The sequence below is a fragment of the Haplochromis burtoni genome, unplaced genomic scaffold (assembly GCF_018398535.1).
Source record: "Haplochromis burtoni strain Fernald_Lab_line unplaced genomic scaffold, NCSU_Asbu1 Contig_35, whole genome shotgun sequence".
Taxonomy (NCBI): domain Eukaryota; kingdom Metazoa; phylum Chordata; class Actinopteri; order Cichliformes; family Cichlidae; genus Haplochromis; species Haplochromis burtoni.
The window spans coordinates 1,570,388-1,593,120 of record NW_024582396.1 but is presented as its reverse complement, the minus strand read 5'-3'; the positions used below and the strand labels follow the sequence as shown (position 1 = coordinate 1,593,120).

Sequence of the window (22,733 nt, the reverse complement as noted above, 5' to 3'; positions counted from 1 at the left end):
GGAATGGCTCTTTTCTTTAAAACCAATACCACAGGAAAGTTGTTAGGCTGAAGCTATAGATACTTACAACAATTAGGAGTGATACATTCCCCTCCCACAATTAAAACATGAACAAAGCAGAGGATATTTTTATTTATATGGCACCACTGCACGTTTTATATTGTTCATGGTTTGCGTTTGCAGATGGCCCCGCCCCTCTCTGAGCTTGGTTCTGTTGGAGGTCTCTTCCTGTTAAAAGGGAGTTCTTCCTTCCCGCTGTTGCCACGTGTTGCTCATATGGGGACATTTGATCATATTTGTTTCTATAACTAATATTGCAGTGTCTTTGACCTACAATATATACAAATAAAACTGAATTAAGAAGCAGATGGCTAGGATGGATGGATTTGTGTCATTTGGCTTTAGGTATCATCTGCATAGCAATGAAAATGTATCCAGTGCTCTGTAATACTATTATTGAGGGGAAACATGTATAATGTAAAAATAGTGGTCCAAACATTGAGATCTGTGGAACGCTCCTCGTTTAAATCAACAAAACTAAATTTATGAGATATGTAGGATTCAAACAAAACACCAGTGGTGCGTCTGAGTTTGTAATTTCGGATCAGTTGTGTGTGCTGTACTGAGGACGAGCAGGACAAGCACAGAGAGGAGTCCACTGTCAACGGCCATAAAACGATGATTTGTAACCTTCACTATAGCTGTTTTAATGCTCCTCTAGATCATCATCCAGCTGCTTGACAACTACTCTTTGGAGAATCTTTGAAATAAAAAGAAGGTTAGAAATTGGCCTATAATTAGCCAGATGGAGACAGATGGATCAAATAAGAGCTTTTTAGGTAATGGTTTAATTATAGTGCTCCTTAAAAACACAACACAGCAAATGCACATCAAAATGACGTGAGAAAAGTTTGGAGACATTATCTTAATGTTTTTAAGTATAGATCGCATTCAAATATCCGGAGACTCAGACTCAGTTCACGCTTTACACGAACATTTTAAGCCTTGAAGGAGATGTGCAGTCGTGCACTGCTCTTGCCTTTGTAAAGAAAACTGTAACTTGTTCTTGAAAGGTGCTACTGTTTTTAAATAAAGATATTATTATTCTTGGTAGTCCCTTATCATGAGTGATTACTCAAATGACCCCACAAAGTGATTCATCTAGAAGGTGGAAAATCCCAGAGTATCAGGATTCACACAAAGATTTTGCTGTTGTGGTTTTGGAGTTTGGTCTAACTTAGAATAATGTTTCTGCATTTTCAGAGGACAGAGTTCACTCAGTGGCCCAAACAGTAAACCATTCATAAGTTAGACAAAGCTGAATATCACAAGATAGCCCACAGATCCAGTTCAGGACTGTTTGATCTCGCTGTCTGAACCACGGTCAAAGTTGCGCCCATGTTCTGTAGAATCTGTTCACCAGCAGTAAACAGGAAATTGTTGGGCAGAAAAACAGCCAAAAACCCCCACTGTGTGGCATCTCGGACAGGGGCGCGTCTGCCTTCTGACTCATGATGTTGGAAAACAACATTTCTGAGCCTCCCATTATCCTGTGTCTAAAATCTCACAGTAAATAGTTTAGAAAATACAAGTGAGCCTCTCTTACCTGCACTCGGCGTCATCCATCATGACCAAGAGAGACTTTTTTACATTAGGCTGATGTTCGTCCTTTCTCTACTTCCTCTCTCCCCTCTCTACATCAGTGGCAGTGGGCGAGCGACCCCCTGAAGGCCTAATATTCTCTAATAGCTTTTTATGCCCTCTGCAGAGAAGAGAGGTACAGCATTTGGCTTTCATTGTACATGCCCCGGTGGTGGAAGTGGATGCTGGGCTCGGACGAGCCCCACTCTTTTGTGTGACCGCGAGCCGAGCTGTGGTTGTTTGTCTTTATGACGAGCGCTGGGCCAGCGACAGCAGCAGAAGTTTGTCTTTTACAGAACAAAAGGACACTTTCAATTTGCGGTGCTTGGGTACAGTCTGTACCTCGGGACAAAATGCAATGAATATTTCTGTATGGATGTGGTTGTTATTAGCTTAGCTGTAGCTTAAGGGTTCAAACCTGCATTCTCTAAGTCGAAGTGATCGCACACAGTAGTTTAACGGTGCAGCTGCTGTTTTAACCATATTTTCTTTAGAGAAAACCAACAAGAGAAATCACCTAGACTCCTGGGTTTGGTTAAATTAGATAATGTAATCAAGGTTTGCACTTTGCATGTCCTTTTGTAGGCAAAAATGAAGAATCTGGAAAAGTATAGAGTCATATGACTAAAACATTTGGGGATGCCCAGACCTCTGCCCCTCCTGCAGGCAGCAGGCCCACAAGAGAGCGGGCCTGTGTAGCTCTTTTGGGAAGAGCCCAATAAATAATGACATAGAAGTCACAATCCAGCGTGCACAGCATTCAGTTTGTCAGTGAGCAGCTCAACGTTAAAATCTCACAGCATAACTGCCCCCACAGGGACTTGTATTTAGAAGAACAAACTACTTTTCTTTACATTTAGCAGCTCAAAGAAAGAAGGTATGAAGGAATCTGAGTAGTTTGCTTCTCATGCATCTATTATGCATGAGAAGCATGACAGTGCCGACCTGAGGACAATAAAATAAATTCACTTGAGAAAAATGAACCGTGTGATTCTTCCAAGGTGAGCACGAGTTTTTTAACTGGACTCAAATAATCTTGACAAAGATTTTAATGTTGCAAAGTTTGTGTCTGTCCTTCATATACAACCCACTGAACCAGCACAAGAAGGAAAATATTAAAGGAAACACTGAAAGACTTCAGCTTCTGCAACAAGTCGATTCTTTGTTGTCCTCGTTGAACCACTGACTGTGTGTTTGTGTCACTGTCCTGGAGTTTTGTGTTTTAGAATCACTAAAAATCCTCTGTTTTGGTTTTAGTTGTGACTTTTATTGTTTAGAATTGTTGGTGTATTGCTTTCAGGTTTTTGAGCTCTTATTACCTCTGTAATGTGGTTTCTGTTAGTGTTTGAATTGTTTCTGTTCTTAACGTTTGTGCTAAAGTTGGTCTAACCACCCCGGTGTCCTTTGGCATCTTAAGTCTCCGTTTCCTGTTTTATTTTGGTAGCTGGTTGCTACTTGTGTTTTGTATTTAATTTTACTTGCCTTGTTGTTTTAATTACTTTCAGCTCTGTCCAGTTTGCTTGGTTACCTCTGGAGTGAGTATTTACTCTTTTGGTACTCTACACCTATAAAATTAAAGGCGTCTTTTCAGTTTCTTTGAGTCTGTCTGCGTTTGGGTTTTGTCTCCACGCGTTTTGATTGCTTGCATCAAATTCCCTAATTCCTTAGTTTAAGTCAAATTAAAGGCAAGAAGTTTGTCACTTGACAAATGCAGGCAAAGCACCAATGTGCTCTGACTTTCAGCCCAGTGTCATCAGAAAACTTGACCAGAAATCTGCCCCACTGAGAATTCGTGCAGCTGTCTGTGCACATGATAAAAAGCAGAGGAGAACGACTTAGCCTTGTGGGGAGCCAGAGTTTGAGATAATAGGATTGGGCATGCAGGCATTTCCAAAAGCCCACTGAACTCTGTCAGTTAAAAAAATGAAAAGCAACAATAAATGTGATCGGGTAATGTCGGGACTGCATCTCATTGAACGTGGAAGAAAAATCTGCAAATAAACCTCCCATGTAAGATTTTGGTTTTCAAGATTCTTATATGCGCTGTCTAGAATGAAGAGCTTTGCCCACTAGACAAGCAAACCGCAGTGAATCTAGTTTATCATCAATTAAGCACACGTCATGTTTTCAAAGATTTTCATGACAAAGGATGTAAGTGCAGCTGGTCTGAACTGGTTACTTCGGATTTTGGAACAGGTATTACAGTTGATGTTTTCCATATACTGGATATGTTGCCACCCTCTGCACACCTCTGAGAAAGTGCAGAAAGGATCTCAGTGAGCTGATTAGCACAGTAATGCAGTGTGTGTCCACAGAGCCAGCGGGCTTTCTCATATTAACCCTCTTCAATCAGGTTGGGACTTCTTGCATTATTAAAATATCATTCTGAGGCGTGAGAGACTTCCTCGCTCATTAACATTCCTCAAGAAGTCAGATCTTGCAGATTACATCATGCATTTAATTAAACTTTACATATTGTACCTTTAATGGAAAAAAGAATGCAGGTTCGCAGAGGATGGAATCAGATTAGAGAAAGCTTTTGGAAAGTGACATACAGCAGATGGATGTTATGGATGTTAGGTATCTCCACCCTCTTTTCTAAATATTGTCATGTCTGCTTCCAAAAAACTAACATGGTCCAAAATCACAGAGTGGCAAACGGGCTTTAAATACAGTCCTATGAAATTCCAGCAAATCCCCGAAACCGCCGACTCACCGGGGCCGCTGATCTGCGACGTGCTGCGGCTGCGGCGGTTGCCAACGATGGCCACCACCCGCGCGCTGAGGCTGGAGCGTCTCTTCTTGCTGCCGCTGCCCACCGTGCCCAGCGCCGTGTCTGATTGGCTGCCGTCTGTGCGCTCCTGGGTGTAGATCTCTCCGCTCACGCTGGAACTCTTCAGCATGCTGCGGCCCATGGACGCTCGCATCTGCCGACTGGAGAGAGAAGCCGAAGTGTGACTTTGTGACCTGGTGTGTTTGATAGATGTTGTTATTAAGCTCTCTTTTACTTCGAGTGTACTGTACCTTTACTGTGGCACAACAACAAAAACAGCATGACTGATGGGAGGTGGGGATGACGGACATTGCTGAGGGAGCGTGTTTAATAAAAGAGCATCAAATAAAAGTCTGGAGTCCCAAAGAAAAGAAATGCAGTATAATCATCCAAACGTGTCACATGAGTCAAAACTCAAGCTTTACAAGCCAAACTTGACATCTTACAGTTTTAATGTCATTAAACATGTCGTTTAGCCTCATGTCTGCTCTGTTGACCAATCTGAACACATTAAAATTATGTTTTAAGACTAAAACTTAATTTTCAATTATAGTTTCAGTTAATTGTTTTTTTCTCCTGTCTAGTTTTTATTTGTCACATTTTTCCTTTTAAGTTAACTATTATAGGCTTTTAAGTGACATCTACATTCCTAATCATTTGACTCATATAAAGGAACTATATGTTTGGCCCTTTATGTTTTCTTCCCTGTTTAGACACTTCTGAAATAATCGAAGCCAAATCATAAGTGGTTGGTAACAGAGCTGTGCTGTGAAACCCTCAAGAAAAGAGAATAAGAATGAAGTAGAATGTTCCAGCAGTTTATAGCTGAGCATATTATCTATTAAAGTTCAGTCTTCTTAAACAAGCCACTACACACGGACAGAACGTGTCCAGCAATCGATGCTGTCTCCTAGGGATTCGGAGGAGCTGTCGCATGTCCATCAGCTCAGAGGGGGCCAAAGTACTGCAAGAGAGTCCAGCTACGCTGCCCCTATCACCCAAACTCTCCGCTCCCTGTGGGTCCCTGACAGCTACAGCCCAGTGACCAAGAGGAGAAAGCGGGAGGGTGGTTTGAGGCCTCTCCACCTCTCCCTGCAGGGGAGTTAGAGAAGGGCGTGTAGAACAGGGGTAGGGTGGAAGGGGAGGATCCAGGTCTTGAGGGTGGAGGGGGTCCAGGCAGTCACAGCACAGGATGCATGCAAGGAGGGATCTGAGACATGCGAGGAGGATTACACAAACACATATAAACAGGCACATGGGAAAAAAATCAGTCTAATCACATTTGCTGTTTTTGGCTAAAAGGCTTGTGATTTGTGTGTGTGTGTGTTTTTTCCAGCTCATTTTTAAAATGTCAGCAGGAAAATTTATGCATTTGTCTGTTTGTGTGGTTTTATTCTGAAATGTCAGCGTGTCTGACCACAAACGTCTATGCAAACAAATGCAGTAGAAGGCAGGACTCACAAAAGCTTAAATGAGCAGCAGCTCATCAATTATTAGGAATTAGGAAGGAGAACTACATCAAACATGTGGGGGAATTAAAGAGGAAGGATAGGTTAAAGGACAGCTGTAACAGAAAAAGATGTAAAGACTGTCTAATCTCCTCTGTATGCACTCAGTCACTTCCACAAGCCATCATCAAAGCGGCCTGGAGGAGACGTGAAAATATCCACTGAATGCTTGCATTAATATCCAGCTCTGAGTGAAAACTGACCCGCGGCCTGCAGTCGATGTGCATCAACTCGTTACTAATTCCTGCCCACCCTCTGTCTAAAAACACATTACAGGCTTTCTGACACTGACCAGCTTTTATAAATGTAGTCTGACTCCACTGTCTGCTTTTAAAATCCAACTCTGTGTTTGAACTGAATAAAATGCTGCTCAGTCCATTACACATGTTCTTTGTTTCCAGCATGCAAACAACGGGATATGAAAATCTGAAAGCCTCACTGTAATACTAGACCTCTCTTGTTTTCGAACACTGAGGGACTCCCAACGGAAGGCTAAACAATGTCAAAATGGCTCCTGCATTACCCGGTAATGCATAACCAGTACACTGACTGTGCAGCATTACCACAATTAAGCCAAAAACTGGAGTTCCTCTACCAGCCACACAAGGCCTGATTTGAAAGTGAGTCGCTCCCCACGGACTGTTGAAATGTGCGACTGTGTGCAAAGAACTTGTGGTCTCTGCAATTAGATGGAGTCAGTCTGCTACCAGTTTACAGTTGAATGGGGTCAAGTTTGCAATTACATGGAATCTGTTTGTGATACGGAAATTAACTGTGATAAATCAGCAAAAGCTGCAAATCTGTTGTTATCTAGATGGCAACAGAGCAGAAATTCACATCAAGTGGTTGCATGTAAGCCAGAACCTCGAAGGTGTGAAACTGAAATATGGAAATACCTCCACAAATACTGACGGAGTTGCTGCAGGACAGGAATTTAACTGCAAAATGCACCACCACCACCACCACCACCACCACACCAGGTGGTTTTTATCTTTCAGTAATACATTCTTTTCTTCTTTTGCACATCTAATTTTTCCTCTCTGTAATTTTGAGTTTGAATGTGCAGCCCATGGGAAAAATAAGCGGACACCTGTGTCTTAAATTAATATGCAAACCTCATTTTTTGAAGGATTAAAATTAGTGTGCTTCTGTGCTACACAGTAACTTCTTTTTTTCAGGTAATGCTCTTAACAGTGAGTCAGTGACATCAGTGTCACTGACTCACTGTTAAAGGCTGTTATTTACTTTAATATTCCAGTTTGATTAGGCAGATGTGTCAATGTGTGTTGAGTTTTTCACACATCAGTGTGGTGGGGATGCTGCGCATCAGAATTTTCTCTCTCTGACTCATAGATCCCAGTTTGTTCATTTTGGCTCTGAAACTATTAAAGGTTAAATTAGTTTATTTTCAAGTTGAGATTCTTATACTTACAGGGCTCGTTTCAAGCTAGCACCTCCTAAGATAAATCTTAAGGTTAAAAACTGCAACGATAAAGCGAGTTTGGTGTTGGACAAATGGGTCCGTAACAAAATGATTGTAGGTAGAGGAGTAAAGAGCCTTTGGGATGAACAGAAGCACTGATGGAGAGCGAGGCTCGACCTTCCTCACTAATGTGTCTGAATGGGAAAAATCCCTACAAACAAGTCTTCCCAGAAGAGTGAAGGCTCAGAGAATCTGATTAATGCCTGCTGACGGAGCTAATGTGACTGTCCACATACTTTTGGCTCTGTGCATGTGACTGTGGTTGCTTTTGTTTTACTGGTGATAAACTAAATAAAGAAAATAATCTATTCCTAACATACAAGCCTCTGACATCCGAGTCCGAGCTGCTTTTAAAAAACCTGGTTTGGATTGATCTGTGTAAAGAACGCCCGTCCTTTTTTCTCTTTTCTCTCACACCTCAATACATTAGCCAGCTAATAAGCTGCACTATATCATCACCTGGCTCACTGTGGAGCAGTGAGATGGGGTCATTTGTCCTTGTCAGCAGTCTGTTACTGGTCAGCTGCTGAAGTAAGTGTGTGTGTGTGTGTGTGTGTGTGTGTAGCTGTATATAAGGAGACTAAAAAAGTCTCTTTTGAAAGAGCTTCTATTTCACTTACTTCCAGCGTATTTTTGCTCTTGGATTCAACTAGAGTAGCTCTGTATGACTCACAGTACCTCCTTCGTCCTCTGCTGGACCCCTCCTTCAGTTCATCCTCTGTCTGAAACATCCCATTTAAGCTCCCTTTTCCTCTGTTTTAGAAAACTTTCTTCCAATCGGCTGCAGAATTCAACAGCAGCTTGGTGGGACGTCTCTGTTCACACACCGAGCTTTGTGATTAAGATGACCGTATTAGGTTATCTGCTCTCTGTGACATCATATCATCAAATCCAAGGGTAGAAAAAACAGCCTGTAATTGAGCTTTAAAGCAGCCTTAAGTCTGAACTCTTGGCTGACAGGAATTACTTACACAGTGACCTCATGACTTGAAACATTGGCCACCGTTTTTAACAGAATGTAACTGACAGAAAGTAAGAAACGTTTTAAATATCTACTTTCAAAATAAATATTAAAGTGACTCAGGGAGGAAGAATGATTAGCACCACAGATGGGACTAATGCTGTTAACGTGATTAAAAGTCATCAAGCTGTGTAACACAAAAGGAAATTTTTTAAATGTGTGTTTGCAGCACCCTAAGGTTATCTTAATCTTAATAACAGAGAAAAAACTTTTAGGTAGAGAAAAATATCTTAACATGTTGAGGCTGACTTGGAGTGTTTACCTGTTTTTATGGAAATGAATCAAAAGTATACTATTTGATTTAGCAGGCTAATAGCTTGAACAGTAACAGTTTTAAAAAAAGAAAGTCTGAGTTTAATTTTAAGTCCAGGCTCAGATCAAACATAAGCCCGCCGGGTTGATGGTTAAAGCAAACAAATCTGCTCACACACTGTTAAATGTTCTGTTCTCGACTTGGACTTTCAGGTGTTTACATCCACGCCCACCGCCGCTTCTGACGTTCAGCAACATGAAGTGGATAAGTTGACAGACACGGGGTATAAAATTCAGTGTTCAGGCTGCACATTTTTACAACTGGAGAATGTAAAAAATCACTTACAGCAACGTGAAATCTAGTTCAGGGATGTCTAAAACTTTGAACTCTGACCTTTCTGACAGCATTAAGAGGTTTATCTACACTTTTAATCTTGAGATATTTTGAGACATCTATAGATAGATGTTTAGATCTACAGATATCCTAGAAAAATAAGTGCCAAAGTGCTCATTGTGTCTCAGTGATAAACAAACATGATAGAGAAATGCTGTTGTAATAAATGAACTCTTATAAATGTGTAAAATTACAGAAAATGTTTTGGTGATCCAAAAACGTTCCTTCACTTTTTTCAAAGCCACCCAGTGGGTGGAGTCTTTGCCGGACTGATCCTGGAGCCCGGGCCTTATGTTTGACATCTGTGATCTAGTTCTCCTAATTTGTTGTTAAAGCCACTGCGAGCCACTGCAGATGGGTAACAGGAGTTACCCATAAATATGGATATTTCACTGGAGATTTTTTTCTCCAGAAAGAAAGGTTCCACATCTACATCTACAATAAACTATAATAAACCACCTCTATATAAACTGCTTATGTTTCCACCTTTAATAGCTTCTGACGGCCTTTCTTTGGACTTGAGAGGTCTATGTGGACCTAGTTGTGCAGTGAGCAGATGGACCGTTTGCCATCATCGGTGGCTTCACCGTGTGAGAACTCTTTACCTGGACTCTCTCGTGTCTCCTGCCACAGTGTGTCTCCTGTGCTTCAGCTCCTCGGAGAACTGCCTCTTTCCACCTTCGTTCTCCTCCTCCTCTCCATCCACCCCCCACGAGATCCTCCTGTCCTTCTTGTCCTCCTCTAATGACTTGGATCTGAGTTATGTGTGTTTGTGCGTTCATGTGTTTGCGTGCGTGTGGGTGGAAGAATCAGAGCATGCAGAAGGACACAAACATGCAACGGCAAGTGGCGTGCAAGAAAAGGAAAGACAGACTGTGATCAGCATGCACTTCTCCGACATCTGGGTTTAATTAGAATATTAAAAATGATGGCTGTGGTGTTAAAAAGCAGCCTTTACAGTCACAACTGACCTGAGTCGTCCCCCGGGCCGTTCTGATTGGATAGACATGTAGCTGGTGCTACTGAGGCGGGAGGCACTGCTGGCACGGGAGATCGCCGACACGTCGCTCATATCGCTGTCTGAAGATCTGGCCGACATGTTGTCGCTGCTGCGCCTCTGTTCTGCATACATCTAAGGATGGAGGTAAAGAGAAGGAGGGTGGGAAGCTCAGTACGTTTGTTCAAACTGAGGACGAATAAATAACAAATACATTGTTTATAAAGTCCAGAAGGAAGAGGTGAGCAGCGAATACAAACACTCACCTCCCGTTTGGTCTTGAGGTTTGTCTCAGGGTCATGGGAGGCTGAAGGCCGGTAGGAATGTACTTTCATCTGCAGCTGTCGGGCTCGCTCCTCCACTGCGAGGGCTGAGGCACAACATTTTTAAAAAGACAAAGGATATGGATAAAAGCATGTCACTGAGAAAAAAGCAAAACCCATGAAGAAAAATAAAATACACGTGTTTTAATTGGATGGTGTTTCCTGTGGATGCAGGACATGGGTTCTGACACTAGGTGGAGCATTATGTGCACTGGAAACTCCATCGGGGAGACTCAAAGACACTTTAGATCTGCACTGAAAAAGTTTAAATTTCAAATTCCAATCCAGGTCTTCTGGGAATGCCGGATTTGGATTTATGGTTAGGTGAAATCCTACTTTAGTGTTTAAAGATTTATCTTTGCAGAGAAAACCAGTGAATGTGAACCAGAAGGACACACATATACTGTAATAGCACTGGAAAGTGAGGAAAACTGACATAGGCTAAAGTTTTAGAGGGACTAAAACCAAATTCCCTGAAGTTAATGCTTTCAATCAAACAGCTGTTAAACTTATTTTACATTTTAGAGTTGCACAAAAAATAAATTCCCACCTGAGCGCATATTCCTAAACTCCACAGCTGTGAGAACACCAACAACCCGGAGCTCTTTGGAAAAAACGCCACTTGAGAGAATTTGGAAATATACTAAGACTCTTGGCGCCATCAGCAGGCAAGTGAGTGCTGAGAAATCTACCAGACAGTGACTGATGTTTTAAAGTCTGTTAAAGTCTTAAAATCTAGCTAATTTCATGCAGCAGAAATTAAACTTAAGAATAATACTGTCATGGTCGTGGGTCAGGATAAAGACAAGCTGTGGAAGAGAGCCAGAGATTAAGAATAACTCATAATTAAATGCAGAGAGGTTTATAAAAACACAGTGAGTGAAAAAGAAACACTCAGTGCATCATGGGAATCCCCCAACGCCTACACTTATTGCAGTGCACATAAAGGAGGAGTCAGGGTCACCTGATTCAGCCTTATCTGTATACTTTATCAAAAAAGGAAAAGTAGAGATAGTGTCTGTCTCCTGAATCCAAACTGGAAGCTGGTTCCACAGAAGAGGGCCTGAAAACTGAAGGCTCTGCCTCCCATTCTACTTTTAAATACTCTAGGAACAACAAGTAGGCCTGCAGAGCGAGAGCGAAGTGCTCTAATAGGGTGATATGGTACTACAAGGTCATAAGATAAGACGGGACCTTTTAAATTTGATTCTGGATTTAACAGGAAGCCAAAGAAGTGAAGACAACATGTGGGGAAATATGCTCTCTCTTTCTAGTCCCTGACATTACTCGTAGGTTTTAGCTTGTTTGGTTTAGCTGTGTCTCCCAGGTGTGTCCACTCTTACTCACCCTTCTATGCATTTATTGTCTCACTCTCCCCTTGTCCTTTGTTCAGTTGTCCCTTTTTGCTGTTTGTATCCTCGTTCTGTGTGCTTGAGGACGTTCTAGAGTTTTCTGGTAACTTATTTCCTGCAGTATCTCTGTTTGGCATATGCTCTGGATTATTTTAGACTTTGCTGTTTCCTGCATCGACGCCATTAAAGGCTGATTGTTTGATACTGTATTTAAGTCCGCAACTCACTTTTTCGCAACCACCTTTTCTCTAGTTAAATAACAGAATTTATCATTTTTAAATACATCTTTACCTTTTAGGAAATAAGGTATGAGTTGAATGTATGAGTTTCCCACAAATGTTTCAAAATAAAAGTCTTTTTGACACATGTAATGTTTAGTCCAGTGAAACCCTGTGAAGGTTTTAATTTTAAACCACCAGGAAATGTTGAGTTTGTATAAATAGTGAAATGCAGTAACGTTAATAAAACAAGTGAAAGTGGATCAAAAATACTAAAATAAGACTGACTGAATTATACAATCACTATCTGATTATTATATCAAACAGGCATAAAAAGACATTTTTTCTTCAGCAGTTAATGAAAATAAAAGTTTCACATTCAGTCTGACTTTATGAACTCTCTTACATGTAATAGGCTAAATCGGTTTCATTAACGGTGCAGTGTTGTCCCTGCACACTCTGCTCTACACCTACAGTTAAAACCCTCTAAACAGTATGAAAACTCCACAGTTTTCATACTGTTTATATTGTTTTTTCAATCAAAGGAGTGCTGAGCAGACAGAAATCTTGATGCACTTACTTTATGCTGACAGCTTCCTGAACTGCTTTCAGGGATTTTTGATAGGTTTGTTGTTTTGCCCTGAACTGTGTGTTTCAGGCTCTTTTTTTGAGAGTTTAAAAAATAAATTAACCCTTTTGACCCCAGAGGTCATTAAAACACAAACAACAAGAGCCAGTGCAACTGACTAAATTATGACTGAATGTTAGATTTTCTTCCTGCTGAGTCAAATCTGGAAGAATTACAGCTGCGAATTGTTAAAACAGGATTTTTTTAAATGAATGTGGCTGAACGTTTCACTCCAGCCTGGTGATTGTGATGTGGAGACTCATTATATGTATTTCCACATCCTAATCCTTCACTGTTGTGCTGCTGTTGGTGACAGAAATTGGAGATATTGTCTTTCAGGTGAAATTTAATAGCGCCGGGCTTGAGGGGTTAAAGAGTGACCATTTGTCATGCTTCAGTTCTGCTGTTTGAAGTGACCCAACACTGCAGTTGATCATTTTTACAGTCCTTCAAATGGCATCATATAATTTTCAAATCTCACTCCTGGTGAGAAGGACACAGAGATTTATTGTACGCTAAACGTCCTAATCCGACAGGTGAAAGACAAAATTCAGGGCAAAAAAACCTTAAAGGCACTGAAGCTGTGGGCATAGAGTCAAACATGAGCGCAGCCTACATAAGTGCATATGAGTTTTATCTACTCAGCACTCCTCTGCACTGACAATTTAAAGGCTGTTAACCCATTTCAACCTGGAGGTCCCAGTACCTGGCTATAAAACACAATATGTGACCATAATTAGAGGGTTTAACTTTTAAGGGTGCAGCATTGAAGCTGGCAGAGCTGCAATCCAGAATTTTAAAACAGGTTCAGTCACTACAGTTACTCATTATTATAAGGCTCTCTAATTTTAGCCCGTTCTAATCATCGGGTGTCAATAAGTGCTACTCATCAAAACTGCTGTCAGTCAAAGAACAATACAAGGTGTGCTTTGGCCTTCATGCACTTTTCATTTGTCAATAAGCTCGGTTACTGTTGTGAAGGGGCGTGTTTTCCTAAATTTCAGGGTGTGAAGCAGACATCTGACAAACGCCACTATAATACACACTGAGGTGACGGCGCAGGGCTGTTGTTCTGATGTCACTGGTCCAGTTATGGGACAAACCTGATGCATTTAAAAATCCTTTTAGTTATTCACTTTGACAACAGTTTGATGCGAATGATTACAACTATCAAACTGTTGCGATACATCTTCTTTCTTATGAATTTTTCTCCACACACAACGCACCTTGCTCTATACTGCTGCTTTTAGCGGGGAGCTGAGGGAGCTGCCTGCCCCTGCGACCTGATGAGGGAGTCCCCGCTGGGGAAGTCGGGCTGCCATAAGGGTGTGCTCTGCAGGACATGAACACACAAGGAGGTGCGAAAATTAGTTATACATACATATAATGATAAAGAGATTAATCTCTCATTCAAGTGAGACCCAACACTCAGTCACAGAAGCAACAAACTGGGGTCAATGGTAAAGGTCAAAGGTCAAGATAGGAGAGAAACTGATCAGAATCATCAGTGAAGCTGCAGGAGAAGCAAAGGAAGATTCACCGAGTGTGTCTGAGTATTTCTACAGATCCCCAAAATACTTCAAATACTTTATGTACAGACAATTTATAAAAATATCACATCACTTGTGAGCAACACATCATAAAGATCATACTGGGCTATGGCTGATATAGGTAGTATCTGTGCACTCAGTGTAACAGAGAGGAAACCAGGTGAGGGGGGCGGGGCTCTGGCAACAGCATGCACCTGTCCAGCCGTGGTGAGTTAGGACAAGACCCTGACAGGACTGTCTGGCCAAAGGGCCTCAGAGGGCCTCCTCTCCCTCTACTGCCCCTCAGGATAGAGGTGGGCTGGATGCGACTGCCATCAGCAAATAAAAAGGAATAAAAACAGAAAGATAGCAACTCAAAACAACACAAACAGTCTGTTTCAGTGGTGGATGGTCATATTAATCATGGTCTAATCGGCCCACCTGCAGTTTTTTTTTGTTTTTAATCTAAAGGGGCAGCCAATCAGAAAAAGTCAGCTTACAGAAGGCGGGGCTTAACATATTACAATTATGAAATGTAAAGAAAATCCTAATATAATACAAGAAAACAATCAAAAACTTGACCCGAGTTAAATTTATCTGTTTTGTTCTTCAAGGCCGTGTCATCATGCACCTCTGAACCGCTTTCAGCACTGCCTCTATCTTCAGCTGTATCTTCAGATCACTGATCTCTAATTTCACTGTAGAGTTTAGATGGAGAGCATCATCTTCTGGGTCAAACTGACTGTACTTTAATGTTTAAGATGATTAAAAAACAAACAAACTACGCCCTGCCAAATAGCCTTCTATCTTCAGCAGAGAAGTCAGCAGGGTCCGAGCCAGAACCATGTTCACTGTTTTTTGAATTTTCCTGACTTGTGCATTGTGCAACGTCTTTGAGAGAAAAGTTTGGCTCTTTTTTTGTGATGTGTGCCTGAAGCAATCCAGAGGTGCGCAAGCACACAACACTGAAGGGAAGATTGGACAAACATAACTTTGCACAGAGAATAAAAAGTCAGTTTGGCTTCTCGATTATTAAAAAAAGGCTTTTTTTCTTGCTTAATTCCAAACATATAAAACACAGAAACCCAGTTTTTGTCAGCAAAGCTCCATTTACTGTACAAAACAAATCACAAATATGGATCAATGTGTTTATATCTAAGGTCTTTCTGAGGATTTCTTAGATTTGAACAAGAAAAAAAAATTCCACACATGACCAAAAGGAAAGATGGTTAAATATGATCCCTCTGGAGAAAAAGGAAGGGATTAGGGTAATGAGGTGGAAACACAGGTAAATGAATGAATGAATGATCTTACCTGTCCCCCTCCAGGCTTTTTCTGCTGCCCTTTGGACAGTTTGGACCTGGAGAACTGTTAGACTGCCTGTGTTGGCACACAGCGGCCACAGAGAGAGAGGAAGAAAAACAAATACGATGTGGAAAATGGCGATGCAGAGAATGGCCCAACTGAGCTCTGGGCAAGAAATACTATAAAAGGTTCAAACTCAGTCTTTCTATTGGTTTATGGAAGCTGCATAGCTGCAAAAGTGCTTTCAAGCCAGAGAAGTGAAGAAATTCAGAAGAGAGAAGCAGGTGCAGCACAACAAAGGAGAGATTATACAGCCTTAGACAACAAATATTTACAGGAAAAGGGTTGGAAGCGGTGCTGATCACAAGATCTACGATGTACATATCACTACAGGACAAGCTTCAGGCTACAGGATAGGCTTTCAAGTGAGAGTTCAGGGACGTATGAGCAGGCAAGCAGAACCGCAGCGTGTCAGGGGTCGGCACAGGGGGTGGACCCGGTGTACCTGTCTTCCTCAGGGGCCACATGTTCTACTAAGATCCTGGGGCTTGGGGGAGTCGTTCGGGGCAAAGAGTTGGAACACCTGGAGGGGTGGGAAGGTGGGAGGGAGGAGGAGCATCCCAGTGGGAGAGAGGTTGTTAGTGAGGAAAGGGACAGTGAAGGCTGCTTTCAACTTCATGGCACAACATCAGGTAAAAGCTCCACAGAGACACGTTTCTGTGAGCAAACAAACTGACACGGTGGTAAAAATACCAGAAGAACTAGAATTATAATAACACAGTTTTTGTTGCATCTGTAAAATTAAACCTTCCTCACAGACTACAGAGGATCAAACATGGTGTCACCAGCTGTTACGTCCCTATATGTTCCTAACAAGAGCTCGGTCAGCAGTTATACCAGCAATCAGACTCCACCAGGGCTCATGATAATCGGTGCGGACAGAATTTCTATGTGCAGTGAAGATGACAGCGATTGTCAGCTTTTTGTGATTCTGCTTTTTGCGGCTATGTGGACCTGCTCAATGGATTTCCAGCTTACAATGGGGCAGTTTGCAGCTGTGTTTGAAGAAGCTGGGATAAGAAATAGCATCGCCAAGTCTGAGGCCAGGATTCTCCAATGGGAAACGGTGGATTACTGGCTCAGGTAGAGACGTACAGAAAGGGATGAGTGTGAAGGTGAAGCTGTTGATTTACTGGCCGATCTCTCTCCTTATCCTCACCTTATTATTTGCAAATAAATAAATAATAAATGCACAGTATCCATGTTGCCATTTTTTCTGTTTACTGACTGCAGGGTGGAATCAATCTTGTATATGACTCTTGGGAAGAAACTGAATAAGCATATCTGCAAATAATATCTGAGAGAAGCTGCACTCAGTTATGCTTGCTGGGACCTTTGTGGTTTATAATCTTATCTGTTCCTGTTTAACTCCTTCATCTGTCTTGGAGGTTAAACGAACTGAGATATGCAAACAACTAGATAGTTTGAGTTGGGTTATTTTTTTTAAATGAGGGTGTATAATGGCAAATTTACTCATGTATGAAAGGGGCACATGATGTGAAGGGAAGTGGAGACATGCAGCATCCTAACACCCAAAAAGTTGAATGACTCCATCAGAAAAAGAGTGCAGGTAGAGGTGATGGTGTGCATGTTCTTCTGATACCTGTCTCTGTCAGTAGAGTGAAAGTCTGGTCTCAGACACGTGGTGCTGGCGCTCCTCACTCTGTCCAACGACGGCTGCAGGTCACTGCACCGCCACAACAGGGCAGCAGAGAGAGAAACAGAGATGCACAGGGACAGAGGATGCGAGGAGGAGGCGAGGTGATGAAGATGTTGAAAACAGAAGGATGATGAGTGGGAAGGGGAACAAGAGATACAGCAGAAATAGTCAAAAGAAAGATAACAAAATAAGGCAAAGAGTGAAGATGGGAGACCACCACAGAGGGAGAAGGAGAAAGGATGAGGCGAGCAAGTAAAAAAAGGGAGGGTTGATAAGAGAAAGAGGGACAAAGAAAATCCAGAGAAAATCAGAAGAAAGGTAACAAGAAGTGAGAGACAAAGAGAGAAGAAGGGAGGCCATGAGACAGCGCATTAAAACGGTAATGGCTCTGATGCTGTGTTTCCATTTATCACCGCCAGTCACTCCTCGCGGCCTCGCAGAGTGAGACCACTCAGATGGGAGGTTGTCATGGGAACCAGGTCTACATGGGAGAAGGGACGGTTCGTGTGTCTGGGAGTGAGCGAGGAGAGCAGAGCTCCGCTGCATGTCTGTGCTGTGTCACATCATGCTGCTGACAACAGCTACTATCAACAGATGGCCGGCTCGTTGCCATCGCATGACGTCGCACACGACGCTTTGAGGCCAAACGCCTGACACGGGCGGCAACAAGAGCTTAAGAGTAACACCCTGCTTTTACCAGCACACGCTCCAAAGGGAAAAAGAAGCAAGAGGTGGCAAGAGGACCAATGGTGGGAGGACATGTGAAGTGGGTGTGTTCTTACCTAACCGTGACCTCATCAGTGAACCTGAGCACACGGTGTGTGAGGATGCTACGAGGCAAGGCGCTGCCCCCCTCCTGCCTGTGGGGCGGCTTGCTCTTTAGGCATGCGGGGAGGGTGGAGCTGTGTGCCAGAAACCCCGCCCACAGTGGGTGGGGAAAGACCCGCATGCAAAGAGAGGCAAAGGAAAACAAAAATGATACACACAACTGAGAGAAACAAGCCAAATAAGTGCAGGAAGGGGAAACAACATGAAATTAACAAATGAAGTAGAACATTTACATGGCAACATAAAGCAGGGTAGCTTTAATGCATCCTGTCCACAGCTTATGTAACAGCTCGATTAAAAGGCTTCCTGCAGCATCGTGCCCACGAGATGAGCTACATGCAGTCTGTGACTTCAGAGAGCCGAGTGTAGAGATTGTTCTCTGGTGGATTGGCCCCGCACACATACGTACAGGAAGATTACATGTAACACCAATTACGTAACACAATCTAAAGCTGCAGAGGCGACACGTGGCGAGGAAACCGAGCTGCAGCAGATCTATAGGATGTACGCGCTGTTATCAGAGCAGAACAGACAAAAATGGAGGGAACTGCTCTTACATGAAATGTCCACATAAAACCCATCGTGTCCCCCAAAGACCTTCATGAAGCAAGTCTCACTATTTCCCCCGCACTGGTTACCTGGGCATGTCCCCAATCAACTGCAATGAATCTGCTTAAAGAGCTATACCTTTACTACCATCTTTGCTGCAGTCAGATTGTAAGTGAGGATTTTTGAATGCTTCCCCCCTGTTTTTCAAACTTTTGGGGCTAAGCTACACCAAGTTATACAGAGTGGAATACATTTTAGCTTTTAAATGTTGGAAAGAAACTGAAATAGCATATTTCAAAAAATATATGAGCGTTTACTGTTCTGTGAAAGCAGTCAGAAGCAGGAAAAAGGGAAAGTAAGCAGATACTACATACATACACTCTCTGATTCCATCATCAGCATCTGAAAAATGATGTTACTTCGTGTATTTTAGCCCATCAGCTGCAAAGCATCCTCGGGTTTCATTTAACCAGCAGTCATCATCAGGGTACTCTGGCAACTTCAACCCAAGCCAAGCTACAGCTGTTCACATCATTCAGGTTTTTTCATGAGACTCGATGGAGACAAACATCAGGTTCCTTTAAATAAGACTAAAACCACTTGTTCTGCTCGTTAGTTAAAGTTGGTGGACATTATGAGCAACCCTTCATACTAATACACAACAGGCAACAAGCCCTTGCTAGTACGCACTTAAATGGCACTGCCCCCAAGTTTAACCTGGTAAGCGGACACTTTGTGAGGCAAACAATGGTTTTGCATAAGATTACTACAAGTTGTGAAAGTTCTTAACATCAAGCAATCTCCATTCTCCACATTTCTACTTTCTTTTGTTTGTAAGCCTCCTAAGGGTCTACAGACAGGCTAACAGCCCATCTCGGCTTCATTTAGCCACAGCACTTTTAAACTAAATGCTAATGCCAGTGCTTACAATGTCAACAGCATGCCAGCGCTCTAATTAGCATGGAGGAAGACAGAAATCGAGTTAAAATGCTATTTAAATGTTCAGTGGTCTGCACTGTTACCTCGCAGTAAAAGGGGTCGAACCCAGGACGGGACTTTCTGTGTAGAATTTAAGTGGGTTTTCTTTGGGAGCTTCAGTTTCTCCATCCATCCAAAAAGTAGACGGATTAATGCTGCCTGTCTTGGTCTAGGACACTCTAGCAAAAGAGTGTTAATCTCGAGAGTTTCCTTTCTTGGTTAAATAAAAGTAACAAGAGTAATTAAAAGTTTAGCAAGTTCAGTTTGTTTCTGCAGTCCGTCCAAACCGTCGAGTAAGGGGAAGTCGCAAATAGCTAACCTGGTGTTACAATCATGCTTTTGTGTCCCTAAATGGATCCTTGGCCCTAAAAGTTTTGGTCACCCGTTGGTCAGCCCAAGCTGTTTTCACACATGAATATCTCCAGACTCACTGTTTGGTTCAGGTGAACTGCCCGTGCAAAGTGTGCAGAGTAGGTGAGCTCTGCTAGACCCTCACACGCAGCATTACTAGAAACTGCAATTACTCCAATTGTGTTTCTTTTATGATTTGTAGTTGATGGGCTACACGTGTAAGATTAGCAGTGTGCTCATGTAAAAGATTGTGTAATGCAGATGGGAAAGCAACACATCTCACTGAAGCGGCACCATGACAAAGCAACTTGGCACACACTCCGACCACAGCACGCACAATCAGCACAGCGGCCTGGGAGACATATGGGCATTTATTGCATTGAGAGATCACTGCCACGAATAAATGGCCCACCAACTCCACGAATGAGTCTGGGAAAGCTGGACAGGCACAGAGAAGGGTTTGCAGGACTGCCTTTAATGCTAAAAGCTTACCTGTAAATGTCTTTATGGATACCGTTTACTAACAGGGGCATTTTGGGGGGGAGGGTGTTGCTGTATCTACCTATGCTCCTGGTTGTATGAGCGGAGGTCATGCACGTAAAGGAAGACAAGAAAAAAGTGGAAAGACAATCCATAACTGCTGTTATGTAGAGAAGACATCCAAGGCAAAAAAAAAACGAAATAAAAGAAATTATTCACAAAGCTTTGCCTTCTTTGAGGTCAGGTGCCGAGCGGGGCTCAAATCCCCGCATACACTGTTATGAGACAGTTGAATTTATGTGTGCTACAACTACTCGTGACACTTTTGTCTTCATGCATGTGCAGAAAAGCAGAAATAACAGACACAACCATAACCAGCATGTTCCTTTTGCATTAAAAAGGCCAACTTTAAGAGTTAAGATGGAGTTGTTAAAGTATAGTGAAAATGGAAATGATGACAGCTACTCTTTTTCTTTTTACCTGTTTGTGTGCAGGCACTCGGCACTCCCGCCCCGGATAGACCTGTGCATCTCCAGGACCTCACTGTCATTGGCATGACGATGGGTGAACAAATGAAAAACAACACAAAAGAAGAGGATGGCAACTCAGACAGGTAAAGTGAAGTTATGAATGACAGAAACCAGGAAATCATAATTCTGAGATTTCAATCAAGTCTCCGTTCAACAGCAGAGAATCCCATATGGAAAAGACTTAGAATAAACCTGTGCATACACTCCTGTAGTAAATGTTCATGTTTTACATACACCTCCTAAGAAAGTGGCATGCAACGCCACTACAGTGTGCACTTTCTATTTTGAGTCCAAAGGGGGCTGTGCACTGTCTATGATGGCTTAACAGTAGAAAAGCTCTACACCGTCCACATTCAGTGGCTGCAGTAGGAAGAATAAAACACTGACCAACTCCCACTCTGTGGGTAGGTTTCACAGGGGGCGCTGGTGAGATCGTTCAGAATGAATCTGGAGTCTGCAGCTCCAAAATGGAAATTTCCATCATGTTTTTGGTGCAAGGTTGTGCAAACATAAATGCAGTTTTACATTTTATGTGTTTGGACTGTAGTAAAATACGTTTCTGTGAGTCATTATCATCAACAGCAGCAGCACATAGTATGGCAGCCGCCATTGTGACGAGGCACGAAGCACAGCGACCAGCTGCTTCCTCTCCACACGTGACAGTGTGCCATTTCCTTTCAGATGCACTGTTGACGCTGTTGATGTATTTGTGGAAACTAAAATAATCTGTGTCTTTGCTTGAATAAGCTTGATTCCTGTTCACTGAGGTTCTTTCCTGAACTGCAGCAACTTTTTGCACAGCATTGCTCTGCTCATGCTCTGCATGGTTTGAATACATCGTCAGCACAGCGGCAGAAACAGCGGCATGTTCTTATCAAGCAGGGCTGTCACGTGTTCTGTTAAATTCTCTTTAGCTTAGAAGAGTTTAGTATTACGTGTCGTAAAAGGCTCAACAACGTTTGTTGTTGTTGTATTTTCACAATTTGCCGCGATCAGCGTGAGACTATTCGGTGCACATAAGTGTCTACGTAAGCAGCCACACTCGCACACATTTAACGTGCACTTGATTTAATTTCCCACAATTATATTTCATGAAGAATCTGCAAAAAAGGCCACTTTTATGAGTAAACAGATTTAAAGATATAAAGGAAACAATAACTGCACTGCTGCAATCTGAAACTAAAGCATCCAGCATCTAATTCACTCAATTATACACCAACACACTTTGAGTTGGGACCACCACAGAAGCCCATTTTTCCTCACAGAGCAAAGTGGTGAAATCTGCCCAAATCCAAATCCTTAATCCTAAATTTGCATCATGTGTGGCAAAAAATTCTAAGAAGAGGAAGGAAAAAAAAGAAACTCTCCAAAAACCCAAGTCGTTCATAAACACCTCCACATGCAAGGAAACCCAAGATGCACGCGAGGATTCCCAGAAACTGCTTCACAGCAAAAAGACCATCTGACCATGAAAGACACAATCTGGCGACTCAGAAGTAAAATACCAGTGCTGTGCGTGCGATACAGCAGGAAGTAAAACTTGAATCAGTGTAAAAACTGAGAAAATAAAGAAATTATTTGTACATAACTCTAACCCAGAACCACGGCACCAGCAGTACACGGGTGTGTTTTAACAGTCGAGTGGACGTACAATATGTGTAAACACATATGTGTTCCTTTCTGTTGCTCTACATATCTAACAAATCTTTTTAATTAATGCAAAGAAGAACAGAGGTCCAGTATTCTTACAGATGCAAGTGCAGCACATGCCATGTTCTGTGTGAAGGAACCCGAAACTTTAAAATACACATAAAACTTCAACATTTACCACAACTTCTTTTTCTATTTCTTTTCCATATGGGTAGTTTCACTC

At 42.3% G+C, this 22,733-nt stretch overlaps 1 protein-coding gene across 35 annotated transcripts in view; it reads right to left on the bottom strand.

Moving 5' to 3' along the window:
- Positions 1 to 22,733, bottom strand: part of rims1b (regulating synaptic membrane exocytosis 1b) — an 82,019-nt gene that overhangs the window by 5,474 nt on the left and 53,812 nt on the right. For 10 of the 35 annotated variants that reach the window (XM_005919264.3, XM_005919266.3, XM_042219588.1 and 7 more), the window contains 12 exons: positions 20,811 to 20,873; positions 20,343 to 20,420; positions 17,927 to 18,046; positions 17,088 to 17,171; positions 15,930 to 16,007; positions 15,434 to 15,499; positions 14,335 to 14,448; positions 13,817 to 13,923; positions 10,336 to 10,439; positions 10,044 to 10,204; positions 9,678 to 9,827; positions 4,358 to 4,575 (listed from right to left, as the gene is read on the bottom strand). In XM_005919264.3, the coding sequence (XP_005919326.1) occupies positions 4,358 to 4,575; positions 9,678 to 9,827; positions 10,044 to 10,204; positions 10,336 to 10,439; positions 13,817 to 13,923; positions 14,335 to 14,448; positions 15,434 to 15,499; positions 15,930 to 16,007; positions 17,088 to 17,171; positions 17,927 to 18,046; positions 20,343 to 20,420; positions 20,811 to 20,873 (1,343 nt within the window). The remainder of the gene's footprint in view (positions 1 to 4,357; positions 4,576 to 9,677; positions 9,828 to 10,043; positions 10,205 to 10,335; positions 10,440 to 13,816; positions 13,924 to 14,334; positions 14,449 to 15,433; positions 15,500 to 15,929; positions 16,008 to 17,087; positions 17,172 to 17,926; positions 18,047 to 20,342; positions 20,421 to 20,810; positions 20,874 to 22,733) is intronic. The other 25 variants (XM_042219594.1, XM_042219600.1, XM_042219593.1 and 22 more) reach the window with 19 other exon arrangements.